Source organism: Magnusiomyces paraingens (genome assembly GCF_902498895.1).
Source record: "Magnusiomyces paraingens strain CBS 517.90 genome assembly, contig: contig5, whole genome shotgun sequence".
Taxonomy (NCBI): Eukaryota; Fungi; Ascomycota; class Dipodascomycetes; order Dipodascales; family Dipodascaceae; genus Magnusiomyces; species Magnusiomyces paraingens.
In genome coordinates, this window is record NW_022474071.1 from 1,008,618 (window position 1) to 1,022,804 (window position 14,187).

The 14,187-nt window shown below is 39.0% G+C and overlaps 5 protein-coding genes across 5 annotated transcripts; all 5 read right to left on the bottom strand.

Annotated features, from left to right (window-relative positions):
- Positions 1-74: 74 nt before the first annotated feature.
- Positions 75-1,781, bottom strand: SAPINGB_P005980 (uncharacterized protein; the record flags this gene model as incomplete). Its single annotated transcript, XM_032000694.1, has 1 exon — positions 75-1,781. One exon carries the CDS (start codon positions 1,779-1,781, stop codon positions 75-77), a length of 1,707 nt encoding a protein of 568 aa, XP_031856585.1.
- A 1,366-nt stretch (positions 1,782-3,147) lies between these two features.
- Positions 3,148-5,895, bottom strand: SAPINGB_P005981 (uncharacterized protein; the record flags this gene model as incomplete). The annotated part of the gene is made up of 1 exon (XM_032000695.1): positions 3,148-5,895. The coding sequence occupies one exon, from the start codon at positions 5,893-5,895 to the stop codon at positions 3,148-3,150; it is 2,748 nt and encodes a 915-aa protein (XP_031856586.1).
- Positions 5,896-6,122: 227 nt separating this feature from the next.
- SAPINGB_P005982 (uncharacterized protein) lies at positions 6,123-8,477 on the bottom strand (the record flags this gene model as incomplete). The annotated part of the gene is made up of 3 exons (XM_032000696.1): positions 6,123-6,213; positions 6,273-6,469; positions 6,519-8,477. 3 exons carry the CDS (start codon positions 8,475-8,477, stop codon positions 6,123-6,125), a joined length of 2,247 nt encoding a protein of 748 aa, XP_031856587.1.
- Positions 8,478-9,841: 1,364 nt separating this feature from the next.
- On the bottom strand, positions 9,842-11,248 carry SAPINGB_P005983 (uncharacterized protein; the record flags this gene model as incomplete). The annotated part of the gene is made up of 1 exon (XM_032000697.1): positions 9,842-11,248. The coding sequence occupies one exon, from the start codon at positions 11,246-11,248 to the stop codon at positions 9,842-9,844; it is 1,407 nt and encodes a 468-aa protein (XP_031856588.1).
- Positions 11,249-11,993: 745 nt separating this feature from the next.
- On the bottom strand, positions 11,994-13,172 carry SAPINGB_P005984 (uncharacterized protein; the record flags this gene model as incomplete). Its single annotated transcript, XM_032000698.1, has 1 exon — positions 11,994-13,172. The coding sequence occupies one exon, from the start codon at positions 13,170-13,172 to the stop codon at positions 11,994-11,996; it is 1,179 nt and encodes a 392-aa protein (XP_031856589.1).
- Positions 13,173-14,187: the final 1,015 nt, after the last annotated feature.

Below are 14,187 nucleotides of genomic sequence, written 5' to 3' on the forward strand. Positions count from 1 at the left end.
AGAAAAAAAAAATCTCTAAAGCTTCATTATTACTACAAAAAAAATCAATGTAAAAAAGAATAGCTTGCATCCATTTAAGCAAGAGTAGGAGCAGCGAGCTCACCACGGATAGCAACACCACCCTGCTTAACTTCACGAGCAGCAACCTGGAGCTTAAGGTCTCTGGTGATGTTAATGAGAACCTCAATCTGAGAGCCCTTGGTAATGCCCTTAAGACCAGCCTCAGCCAGCTTGGTAGTATGGTTGATCAGCTTAGAGCGAACCTCCTCAGGCTCATCGTCTTCATCCTCATCCCAGCTGTCTTCTTCGTCAGCCTCAGCAGACTCAGTCTTGGCAGGCTTCTCAAGAAGGGTGACCTTAATTTCGGGTTCACCCTCGTAAACACCAATAAGAACAGACTCAGCATCGGCAGGAGAGTTGAAAATGCGGGATGTTCGGTATGGGATGGGGGTATTGGAGTCAACAATAGAAACGAAAATGTGCTTAGAAGCATTCTCAGGATCCTGAGTCAAAACGCCAATGGGCTTGACAGTGTGAGGAGCAACAGTGACAACAGACTGCAGCGACTCATCAATCTCCTTCTGGTCGTAGATGGCAATCAGAGAAGCCTGGAGAGCAGCACCACGGACGGCGAGCTCATTGGGGTTAACAGCCTTAACATCGAGAGAAGGAGCAACGACATTGGTGACAGATTCATCAAAAACAGCAGCAATGGTACTGGCAACCTTGGGGACGAAACCAGAACCACCGGCAATAAGAACTTCATCAATGTCCAAAACATCGAGGTTGGCGCTCTTGACGAGATGCTCAACAAAAGAAGAGATGCGGGAGAAGACAGGTCTGGCAGTGGTCTCAAATCTGAATCTGTTGATAGAAGCGTGGAAGTCGAAACCACCGGAAAGAGACTCAACAGCAAAGGTGGCCGAAGAGGTGTTGCTCAGAGTCTTCTTGACATTTTCACTCTCAGCAAAGAGCTTGGCGACGGCACGGGGCTCCTTGAAAGGATCAATCTTGTGCTTCTTCTCAAATTCCTTGGCAAAGTACTTAGCCAGAGCCTCATCGAGGTAGTAACCACCAAGCTCGGTGTCGTGGTGTGTAGCAATGACGTTGAACATGCCACCACGGTTGGTGATGATGGCACCATCGGTTCTGGTTCCACCGACATCAACAATAAGAATAACCTTGCTCTCCAGAGAGCCAGTCTTGTTGGAAGATCTAGCGGCAACATGGCCGAGAAGAGCAGCAGTGGGCTCGTTGATGATTTGCATAACCTTGAGGTCGGCCTTAGCAGCAATCTCAACAAAGGTCTTCTTTTGCTCTTCAGTAAAGTCTGTAGGAACAGTAACAACGACACCATCAATCTTCTTGCCAATGTAATCGGCAGCAGAATCTCTCAGACGGTCAAGGTGTCTGACAGCGACTTCGTTAACGGTAAGAAGCTCAGGCTCAGCGTCGTCCTTGGTCTGAAGCTTGAAAGCCACAACGCCATCCTTGTCGACGGGGTGGGCGGAAGCATGGTTGAAAGTAGGGTCAATCTTCTCGTAAGGAATACCAATGAAGTCGCGGAAGTTGGTGACGGTGTTTTGGGCATTGCGAATGAGCTGAGCCTTAGCCTGGTTGCCGTGCCATTCATCGGACCCAGTGTAGGATATTATAGAAGGAATGGCTCTGTCGCCGTCTTGGTTAGCAATAACCTCGACCTTGCCTTCCTTCTCGTAGGCAATAGAAGAGGTGGTGTTGCCAAATGTGAGGCCAATGACTGTTTCGTAACCCTCGGACATGATGGAATATGCTAGCTGGTTGGCTGGTTGGTAAAGTAAGAGCAGCGATTTGCGCGGTTTGAGAAAAAAGAGGGAAAGGAAAAGAAGATTTCTGTGCGAATATTTTTTGGCGGTGAGGAAAAAAAATAAAATTCAATATGGAAAAAAATTTTCGAGATTATGTAATATATTATACAATTTTTTAAAACCTTCAAACCAAACATCACCAACATGGGATTTTGAGTTTTTATAAACTTTATTGTCGCTGAATACCACATAAACTGGTTTTAGTAGGGCCTTAAGCCATTTCATGGGCTTGTTATGAAATAATGCTGAATTGCAACATCTTCTAACTGATTTTGGTTCAAAAGTTTGGCTTTGAAACTGCAATTCCTTTTTGTTACGTTTTTTTTTTCTTTCAGGACATGTCAGTAAACATAGAGATATTATTTGCAATGTCCATAATTATGGTTGCAATCATACATTATAATGTATGATTACAAATAAATAGAAATGTCTCGCAACACCATTTTATTTTTTGACTTAAAAAGATATTCCTCTCAGAACAATACAGATTTTTTTTTTTTTGGCCCTCATCTACAAGCAATATTGGGGGGAGGAACAGACTGAAAACCTATCGAACGAGTATAGTATGCTCCTTTGTAATCTTAAAATGGAAGATCATGATATCACAGAAGTTGATTTTTTTATTGTTTTTATAAGACTTTCTTTAATTACTGTAATGGCTTTGTGATAATTTAAATCTTCTGAGGGTGATGTCGATCAAATTGTTTTGGTTTGACCAGCCATGTGCTTTGCCAATTTTTTCAATGTTTATTATATTTGTTGATGAGATAATTTAATATGGTTAATAGTTAATGGTAATTATAATAACTTTTTTGCTATTAACAACCTGTTATATATTTAAAGTTGTTTTTTTATTTGTTGAAATTCATGGGATAAGGAAACGTTGATTCTAAATAAAAATGGATATTGAATTTCAAAAGTAGTTCAATTCCATGCATATCACGATTTTTCTTTGCTTAAGGTCTGACGAAACTGGAAATGAATGGGATTTTTGTGTATTTATGATTACTATTTAGAGATTATATCTGTTTTCCATGGTTACTAGAGATTTTGAAAACCTGATAGGCATGCTGAAAAAAATACTTACGGACTTGCATAATCCACTAAATAACACTTAAGATTTAATTAAAATATCAACCTTCATAAAAACCTAAGTTTAGACCGGCACAGGTCAAGCAATCCAAATTTAAATTTAACAGTAAATACATAAGTTACACCATCTAAACTTGATAGTTTTTTTACTCAGTTTTTTGTAAAATTTTGTGCAATTTTTTTCTTAAAATGTTAAATTAAAATAAAATTACGAAAGTCCATTAGCAACTTTGAATCCGTCCCATGCCTTGTTTATTGTGACAAAGACTGCCTGTGCAACCATTTTTTGTTCGGTCGTTGCATTTGCCGGAACTTTATCTGGATGCGTTTTGGCCACGGCTTTCATGTATGAAATTTTAACCTTCTTCGGAATAACAAGCTCAGCCATGCTGACCTTTTTCCAACCAAGCTCTGACCACAGAACTGTATCCAACGAAGCAAGCAACCCGCGCAAATTATCTTCTTTACCTTTGCGCCAACTCTCAATTCGTTGCTCCACCGAGTCCAGTAGCTGGTAGCGTTCAACATCTTCCTGTTCGGCCTTTTGATTCGCTTCACGAATTCGCTTTAGAGCTTCATCGCTGGGAGCACTAGATGTAGATGGCTTGCTAGGAGTTGGTTTAGGACGTACTGGTGCAGCCGTAGCAGCTGGCTTAGGAGCAGTAGCTGGTTTAGGTTTGGGAGGCTCAAGAGCTGCCAAACATCGTCTTTTTCCATCTAATGCGGTTTTTGATGAATATCCATTTTCAATTAAGTTGTTCCAGCTTCCCAGGGAGTCTTTAAACCGTTCTAAAGACTCAAGAGCTTCAGCTTGACGTTGTGTGAGCTTCGACCATATTTCCTTGAGTGGTTTTCCGGGCTCTGCCTCTTCATCTGCACCCAGACCTGGACCAATAATATCCAAACCTTCTTTCGCATCATTAAGCGCAGCCTTAGAGTCACCAAGCTTCATATAGGCCGCTGCGCGGTTAGAAAGAACAATGGTGCGTAAAAGATGTTTGGGTGGAATAGAAGCCAGTGATTGAGTATAGAAAATTTCAGCTTGTGGGTAGTCTCCGCGTTTAAAAGCCTCTGTACCGGATTGACGTGCAGTCGAAACCATATCAAGAGCGATAGAAGAAATAGCAACAGGTTCTCGTGGAGGAACAGTTGGCTTTGGTGGAATAGTAGAAACAAATGGTTTGTCGTTAGAAGGCGTCGAAGATCGTGAAGAAGGCGATGGCTTAGCCTGACGGTTTCTACGTGCCGGTGACACATATGCCATCACATCATCTTCATCCTTAGCAGATCCGTTCATCTTAAATTGTTGAGCTCTGGAAAGGCTTGGAACCGGAGAGGCCCGAGCAGAGGAAGGCGCAGAAATGTTATCAAGTTTAGGAGACGAACGTGTTACAGTAGTGGAAGGTGTAGCAGCACCCGATCCAGCGTCGTCATCAGAAAACTCATCTTTAAAGCGTTGCGTACGAGAGACTGGGGGATTGGCACGTCTGGGTCTAGGAGCCATTGGAGGAGGGCTAGCTGATCTTCGAATAGACTGAGGAGGAGGAGAAGCAGCAGCAGCTTTTGACGATCTGTTTGTTCTTCGAGATCCATCTGATTCAAGAGCAAGTGCTTCATCGGTGACAGTTGGAGGGGAAATCTTCTTTGGTCTGTTACCGTTACCCAAATGCATATTAGAGATGTCAACTTCAGGAGCGTCTTCATCCCATGTTTTTCTTGAAGGACGTAAAACAGGTTCCTCTAAGTCTTCGTCATAGTGCGAATGTTGTCTGTATCGATCCGAACTTCTCATCCATGCAGGTGTACCATCATCAGCAGGACCAGCCGTATATGAGTTGATGGCCTTGTTAATGGTTTTCTTACTTTGATTAAACAAAATCTTGCTTGCCGAAAAAAGTTGAGATGAAAACTCTTGTGCAAGTTTGGAGATATCTGGCGTGTCGCTTCTGCTGTTACCACCAGATGAAGATTCTGCACGGTGCTGGCGATATTCATGAGGATCAATTGGTGGTTTACCAGTGGCCTTGCGGTGGGCTTCGGTCATAATATAATCAATGGCTTGACGGACATTTATACCATCATCGGTAAACTTCAATGCCTCAGCAGATTGCTCAGCAGTAAAACCCATGTCAACAAGCTCAGCAATTGCATGATCTAGTTTTTCGCTTTTAGAATTTTTGTTAGCTTTTTTGGGAGAAAATCTCTGAGGAGCTTCGTAATCATCTTCATCCATGTCGAAGTTTTCTCGTTCTCTACGACTATTAAAGTTGGTACTAGGCGACTGATCGTTCAAATCTGAAGCGTGACCAACATGTCTTTTAGGAGCAGGTTTCTCTACAGTAATTGAAGGTGGAGATACAGGCTCATTTACGGGAGCAGGGACAGGTGCTGAAGGTGGCGGTGGCTTGTTGAAGACAGCAAAAATATCATCAATGTCGTTAGAGGATTCATCTAATGAATTTGATTGAACAGGGGCTGGCTGGGAAATAGAAAAGTCGAAGTCTAAAGGCGAAGCAGAACTAGAACTCCCAGAAGCTACTGGTAGTGAGGCAATGGACGAAGGCAAAGAAATAGTTGATAAATTAGGCGTTTGTTTGACCTTAAGTGACGGCAAAGCAGCTGGTGGAACTGGGGTAGAGGATGCAGTTCTTGGAGCCGGGGTTATTGCTGGAGACGGAGCAAGTGATGTAAAAGATAATGTACTTGAGAGCGATGGAGTAGAAGATGAAGCACCAAGAGAGTCAAGACCAGATGCCCACATCTGTTGAGCTGCCCGACGCTCTTGGACCTTCTTTTCCTGTTCAAGCTTGAGTTTTTCTTGACGTTCTTTGAGAGAAAGCCCGGCAAGAGCATCATTTGAGCTGCGAGACGATGTTGCACCAGCAAAGGACATGAGATCCGCAAACGAATCAACGCCCTTGCCGGACTTTGACGAGGATTTTGCAGTGCTGCTCATATTGGGCGCGAACTTGGGGGATGTATCTGATGTGTTGTTTACAATTAAAACGGATGTAGAAGTTGGAAAATGGTCGCTTGAATTTTTTATTTAAAAACTGCCAGGCTGTAAGGACAGTCACGTGACATATATAATATACGGATTTTTTTTGGATTTTTTTTAGATTTTTTATTCTTGGTTTGAAAGCTAAACTAGACCAATTCTGGATTCTCAATTGAGTTTATAACTTACAAGAGTTCTTCATTGCCGTAGTATTTAGCGTAAAGACCCATTGCCTTCATTGTAAATGAAAACTTATATGTAGGATATTCAATGGCACTAAAAATTGTTAGTCACAAAATACGCTATCGTTTTTAAACAGCAAATAAAAGCCTTACCAAGAATGATTGAAAACACCTTCTACATGATTGTAGCTGAAGGAGCCATCTGAGTTTTGCTTCAACATAAGAAACTTAACACCTCGCTTAATGACTTCCTTATCGGGATAGCGGGCTAGTATGAGCATAATGAGAGCCCATGCTGTCTGAACAGGCTGGCTTGACGTGTGCCTAACATAGGTAAAAATCTCATTGGACTTTTATGAAGTTAGTAACAACTCACTGGCTGGTTTTAAGTTAACTTACCCGAATGTTTTCAGCCCATCCACCGTCAAGTTCTTGTCGCTGGACGATGAAGTCACATCCCTTTCGAACTGCTTCATGGTTTTCATAAAAATATCCAGCTGTTTCAAGGGCTTCAATGGCAAACATTCCAGCGTAGGTATAGCACACACCCCATGAGCCATACCAGCTACCATCAATATCCTGACTTTTGACAATGTAGTCTAAGGCATCAGAAATAGCTTGGTCGATTTCTTTAGCACGGTAGTTGAAATATTTGCGGAAATAGTAGAGACCAAGTACAGAAGAGTCTGTGCACTCGACATAAGGAAATTCAACCATAATGTTTCCAAAAACTTCAGCTGGATTCAGCAATTCCATCTTAGTAGTGGCTTTAATTTTTTCATAAGAAGCAAATGATCCAAAATGAAAGCTGCCTCTGTTTTGCAATCCTAGCAGAATATCAACGGCCTTATTCAATCTTTCCTCTGGAAACTCGTCCCTGAGAAATTCAAACCCAGGAAGATTTTGGACCATTATGATAGCTTTAACAGCTTCAGCAGTACAATCACTGACAGTGAACCCTTGGGTTTGGGTAGAAAAGGGAAATCCACCAACTCTCTTGTCGCGGAAACTTCCGGGAACACACTCTTCGACAAATTGAGAGCGAGTTAAAAATCGATATGATCGAATAATGGTATCTCTGAACTCTGGAAGTTCTCCCAGACCCACCAAAATGGCGTATTGAAGAACAAAAGCTACATCCCATACTTGAACACCATTGGTACCAATCATCATTAAACCATCTGGTGTCATGTATAAAAAGTCGGGCCAGCGATAAATAAAGCGTTTAAACTCCGGCGAGTCTATTCCCTTTTCTTCGAAAACCACAATGGAGTTGAGTGCATTACTGACAGGGGCAATTGCCAGGTAGTCAGTATTCTGAAGATCCTTCATAACAAGTTCAAAAGCATAATCGCATGACTTTTTAAGAAGCCAATCTGGGCGAAGGTATTTTTCATAAAACACAAGACACTCATTAGCAATGTTGAGAATCTTAGAGTGTGGGTAATAGAGATCAACACCATTGACGTAATTTCGAAGCTTGGAAAAATCAATTGTGTCGTAAGGGACCTTGTAAATTTCTTCTCTAAGCTCAGTCAAAAGAGTATTAAGTTCCATACGTTTGCGCTTTGCAGAAAGATAGCCCATTGGGAGGTAAATGGCTCTTGTGTGAACCCACCAACGGCCAGGGTGAATTGGTGCGCTGTATGGAAGCATCCAGAGCTCCGGAGGTGCTGGGTTAACACCCTCCCAGTCATATAAATTAAGTAGAGCCAGGTACATTTTGCCCCAGTGAGGGTTACCACGGGCATCACCGAGAGAATGAAGCTTGGTACGTGCCTTAACAATAGCTGGATGATCACGGTCCAGTCCTAAAATGCGTAAAATGATGTAGTTAATGGAGGTTCCAAAAACAGTACTCTTATCATAAGTATGAAGACCCCAGCCACCGTCAACAGGATGGGCACGATTGATAAGATATCGAATGATTTCAATTCGTTCTTCCTCAGAAAATGGGACTCCAGCATAATATTTAGCAACCACATAGCCAATAAGCATGAACATTGGACCGGAGTACTGACACGGGAACGTGCCACTGTCTTCCTCCTGAATATGGGATAAAAAAGAAAATGCATTTTTAGCTGCATCATATGGAGTCTTTGCTTTAGGAAATGTAGGAGGGTCAAAAGAGTTTAGTTCCAATTGATATTTGGTGTAATTAGAAGGCGGATCGCGCTCAAGATGGTTTTCATCGCGGTTGTATACCCAGTTCTGACGGCCTAAAGCATCAACTTTCAATCTCCAACGTGAATGGTCTGTTTTAGGAAGACCATAAAAATCTGAAGGGAACTTAAAGCCGTTAGCGGTATCAACCACCTTAGGTGCTGGCTTTTCTCCTGAAGCTGGCAATGTAGTCATAGTTTGGGTGCCTATTAAGCTTATTATTATGTAGAAAGGTAAGGGCTAGTGGTAGGAATTTTTCGTTGGAGCTGGCAAAAAAAAAAAAAAAAAAAAATAACAATAAAAAAAAAAAAAAATAAAATTCAGTAACATAAAAAGAAATGTTGACGGGTGCGAGGTTCGAACTCGCGCACTCTCTCGAGTAGCAGATCTTAAGTCTGCCGCCTTGAACCACTCGGCCAACCCGCCTATTAGATGCAAATTTAAGTAGTTAGGATTATTTAAATCTAATCATATTAAAATTAAAAAAATAAGCTTGAGTTTTGAAAGTTTTAAAAACGTTTAATGATAAATTTTAAGCAAAACTATATTTATTCTTTTACGAATAATTAGGATTGAGTCTGATTTCCTGTAATCCCCCATTTTTTAAGAGGGAGCGTAGGGGTGGTGAACAGGAAGGCCTACTATTCCGTTTAGTATAATTAATTTCAAAACTTTTATATCTGACTGAAAATATTAATAAATGCCAGGGCATCTATGAAGATAAATAGAAGTGGAATGGGAAACGATAAAAATGATTATCCACCTTCCCAGTAAGCTGGTATCAGTATCCATCTTCCGGGCTACCGGAAACACACATATCAAAACAACCCGCACTGAAAAGGTACACCCAAAAGACAAAAAGACATCAAAATAATTCAATTACAAAGATTGCGTTGATGTTGAAGTTATATACTTCCATAACTCTTGAATAAATAGAAACTTACAATAGCCTTTTTGAAAGTGAAATAATATTGAATTTATTTTGAACAAAAATGGTATTTTTTAAATTTTTATGTGACAAAATTAAAGGCTTTGAATAGTTAACAAAATAAAACAAAACAGTCAAAAATTTAATAATTCTGTAAATTTTATATAAATTTAAAATATATTTTAATTATTTCTCGATCCTATTTATTATATTTAACAGCCTATCTATTTTTTTTTTTTTTGTTTTGTATTCTTCTAGTGAATATATATATGAAATATACTATTTTTTTTTTTTGCAATGACTACTATCATTGTATATGGTTTTAGCTTTAGTTTTGTCCAGCAGTCTGTGGGTTGTAAGCTCCAGTTACACAAAATTTCTTTTAAGTTTTTTTTGTCATTCTTGGACCAAAAAAAAATATTAAAAGGATTATTCTTAAAAATAATACGTAAATGAGATTTTTTAACAAAAGCGATAAACAATTTTTTTTAATATTAAAATGCAACTCACAAAGAGGCATTATAAAAATTGAAATATTCACTCTATCCATTACAAGGGTTTTTTTTGGTTAAAATAACCTATTAAAAAAGATCTAAATAAAATAATAATACAATTTTTTGTTATAAAATACTTATTCCCCATCTAAAACAGTGCCTCTTCTCTCTTTTTCTTTCAAGCTACTCACCTCCAGATAACAACCTGTATTTGTGACCTTTTGACGTTTGCATCTTTGGCATCCATCATCTAGTTTTTTCTCATCTATTTGAGAAGTAGAGTTTATGGAAGTTTCTGAATTACTTGACTCTTCTTTTTCTTTTTCAGATTTTTTTCTATCAGCTTCCACTTTTGCCTCGTTTTGCTTCTTAGCCACCTCTTCAATTTCTTTTTCTATTAGGCTCAGACCTTCTGTTTGAGTTATACTATTTGGGTCTAAATATGGGCGCTCAGCAATTCCAACTGTACGAATACCACTTCTTATGACATTCTTGTAATGATATATGTCCCTATTAATGGCATGATAAGACGATCTATTGTCCCAGATTGCAACATCATGTTTATCCCATCTATGTCTCACTTGAATTTCATGAGCCTGAACTAAAGTGTTCCAAATGTATTCTTTCATAGTTTTTGACTCCAGAGGTGAAAGTTCGTTAAATTTAGTGAAGTGTCCACCAACTGCAAAAAGAGACTTCCAACCAGTGACTGGGTTAGTGCGGACGATTGGATGAACTGCAATCAATTCTTCGCCGACATTTTCAGGAGCCCCTCGCTCATTAGTATACAACTTAAAGCACTCGTTTCTTCCAAAATCGTTAAATTTAGGCTGAGAATAAGTTCCGGTAAGGCCTTCAAAAAATTCTCTAAGAGGTGGAGAAAGTTTTTCGTAAAGAGCATATCCATTGGCAAAAAAGGTATCACCACCCAAAGGTGGAAGCTCGACAAGTCGAAAAGAAGAATAATCTGACCCGACAGGCTCAAAAGTGATATCTGAATGCCAAGAAAAGCCAGTAGGAAGAGAATCAAAAATGTTGATCTTTTTTGAAATACGTGTAGATATAAAAGAAACTTCAGGGTCGATAGTACCGTTTTGTGTGATGACACCACCTGCTCGAGTTGTTGGGTGGATATGAAGGCCGTTATTTTTTGGTTTGCCGGAGAGTATTCCTAATTTTTGAACAAGATCCTTTTGTTGGTCTACTGTGAGATCTTCTTGCTTTTTAAATATAACAACTCCACGTTGCGAAACCAATAGCGCCAGGTCATGGAGTAGATCGTCGTCTTTGAGAATATCTGTAATACGGGCTTCGACGCTATATGTTGTGCCAAGAAGAGGTGACATATCAGTTGAATACTTTGAGTAAAGCGAGTCAAGTTTTCCTTTAGATTTCAGAGGCTTTTGGCGATTTTCAGGCTTGATATATGAAGGGCCGCGCGTGGGTGTGTTCCAGTATGGTGATGGACCAGAGATTTCCTCTTGAGTATCGGGGAACTTGACTGGGTCGTGGACAACAAATCTAAGGTCCGTGATACCGCCCATTATTGATATTACAGGTATATAACTTGGAAATATTTAACTAACAAAAAAAAAATGGCGATATTTATATTTGTTTATCAAATTATTAAATGAAAAGAAATTTAAAGAATAGCTAGCTATAGATAGGATTGAAAGATGAGATAGAATGAAAGAGAGTAAAAAAAAAAAAAAGTAAAAGTTTTTTAAGTTAAGAAATATCGGTAAAAAAAATCCCAGCCAGCCAACCAACCACCAACTATCGGCACACCGAAAAAAAATTTTTATCCCTCCGCGTATTATTTTCATTTTTTTTTGGTCTAATAAGATTCTTGACATCGGGGCTTCACCAAAAACGTACTGTTTGGAGGTTCTGATGAGAAAATATGGGAGGTGGGCAGACGGGCGCCACATTGTGAAATTGGGGGTTGTCGATTGCGCCATTTCATGTTGCATATTGTGGCGTAACCTTGCTGCTGTGCCTGAATGGGCCAGCCTTTCCAACTTTTTAGTTCCCCCAGCGTACAAGTTGTTTCCTAAAAGAGACAAGTTTTCATGCGGCGCACACCAGTTTGGAATAGATATTTGTGGCGCACACCGACGGCATTATCATAAGAAAAACTTTTTAGAACGCTTCAAGGCCGTTTTTCGGTCAATTTAAAAATCAAAAAAAATGAAAAAAAAATGAAAAAAAAGAATTTGTAAATATATATAAATAAATCAATTGTGAAACAATTATTTGAAACTAAAGAATTAATAAGAAATAATCCATCTATTTATCTGATGAGACCTTTTCAGTTGCTGCCCGAAGTGCCTCAGTTTGTGTAAGGCTATTGGGATCCAAATAAGGGCGCTCGGCAATACCTACGGTACGAATGCCAGTGCGAATAACATCATCATAATAATGGATATCTTTGTTAATGGCATGATAAGTGGAACGGTTATCCCAAATAGCGATATCGTACTTGTCCCACTTGTGGCGGACTTGAATGTCATGCGACTGAACCAAAATGTTCCAAATGAACTCCTTGAGAGTCTTGGACTCAAGTGGAGTGAGATCGTTTATCTTGGTAAAGTGTGCGCCCACTGCAAAAAGAGACTTCCAGCCAGTCACCGGGTTGGTGCGCACAATGGGGTGGATTGCAACAAGCTCGTCTCCTACATTCTCAGGTGCGCCACGTTCTTGGCTGTACAAATCAAAATTTTTCTGTCCTCCAAAGTTTTTAAACTCCGGTTGAGAGTACGTTCCAGTAAGAGTATCTAAATAGGCCCGGAGAGAAGGAGAAATTTTTTCATATAGGGCATAACCATTTGCCCAAAAGGTATCACCACCAGTAGGAGGAAGCTCAACCAGTCTTAAGGAAGAATAGTCGGCTCCAGCTGGCTCAAAGGTAATGTCAGAATGCCACGAAAAGGCAGTTGGATAGCTTCTGTCATATGATTTGTAGTTTTTGTTGATTCTGGTAGAAATAAAAGAAACATCAGGATCAACAAGACCATTTTCTCCAATAATACCACCAGCAGGAGCTGTAGGGTGAATATGCAATCCATTGTTCTTAGGCTTGCCAGACAACAAACCAAGCTTTTGAACCAGCTCCTTTTGCTGCTCAACAGTAAGATCATCTTGTTTCTTGAAAACAACAACACCACGTTGGGAAATTTTGATTGCCAAATCGCGGATCAAGTCATCATCCTTCAAAATATCCGTAATTCGGGTCTCAACATTATAGGTAGTGCCCAAAAGGGGAGTCAAGTCGACAGCATTTTTTGAATACTTTTCATCTAATTTTCCAGATGGAACTAAAGGCTTTTGGCGATCCTCAGGTTTAATATAAGAGGGTCCCTCGTTAAGCTTGTTCCACCAGGGTGAAGGACCCGACTCAGGGTGTTCAATTTTGGGAAATTTTTTGGCGTCGAAAACAGTGAATTGAAGGTTATCAAGAGCAGACATAGTTATTTTATATATCGAAACAAGGCGAAAGAAAACAAAAAAAAAATTAATTAAAATTTTGGCAAATCTTAAGAAATGAAAAAATGGGGTTAACAGGAGATAATTATAGAACTTATTAAAAATAATTAAAATTTAAGGAAAATATCAAATTTATATATTTTGAGCATACTGATAAAGTATCCAGATAATAATTTACCAAATTGTTTAATATGATTAGACAATTGCTCAATACATCATTTCTCAACCCCATGTTTCATGGAATGACAATGAAATGAAATCGGAATCCGAATTAATGAAAGCAATTCAAACTAAATTCTTTTTATAAAACGGTTATTGGATTTTTAATAAAAGAAATTTTTGGGGTTTGTTCAAGTCTACAAAAAAACGGCTCTCAAAAATAATATAAAGCCAGTCTGAAAGATATTGATTACGGACTCCGTAGACAGCCGTGCATATAGGATGTCCGAAATAAAAATATGATTTTATGTTTTCATATCAATATTGTTGTTAATCTCACTTAGTTTTTAAGGATTGTAGACGATACATAACTCTTTGCTTTAAAAAAAACTCTTATCAGGATTTAGATTATACATAGACAGTTTCTTGCTATTCTTTTGATATGATAAGACTGTTGTTTGTATCGTGATCACCGTCGGAGCTCGAAATCTTATTCATTATAAAATCTTTGAAATTACTTTATAATTTCAAAAAAAAAAAAAACAATGAAAAAAAAACTCCATTTGAGAGTTGCATTGATAATTATCAATTATAATTAATAATTAACAAAACGAATACTGGCAAACTAGAAATAATTTGAAATGTTGATTACGGTTATAACCCTAATCCGAATTTTACTTTTCTAAACTCAACAGCTCTGTTAGCAGATAGCTGTTCCTCGAACTGCTCAAAATAAATTGGTGCAAACAAAAGGTTGATAAAAAAACATATTATTGCATCTTATAGCATTAAGTTTTTAATTATTTTTTTTTATAAAATATACATTTTTATTCAGCTA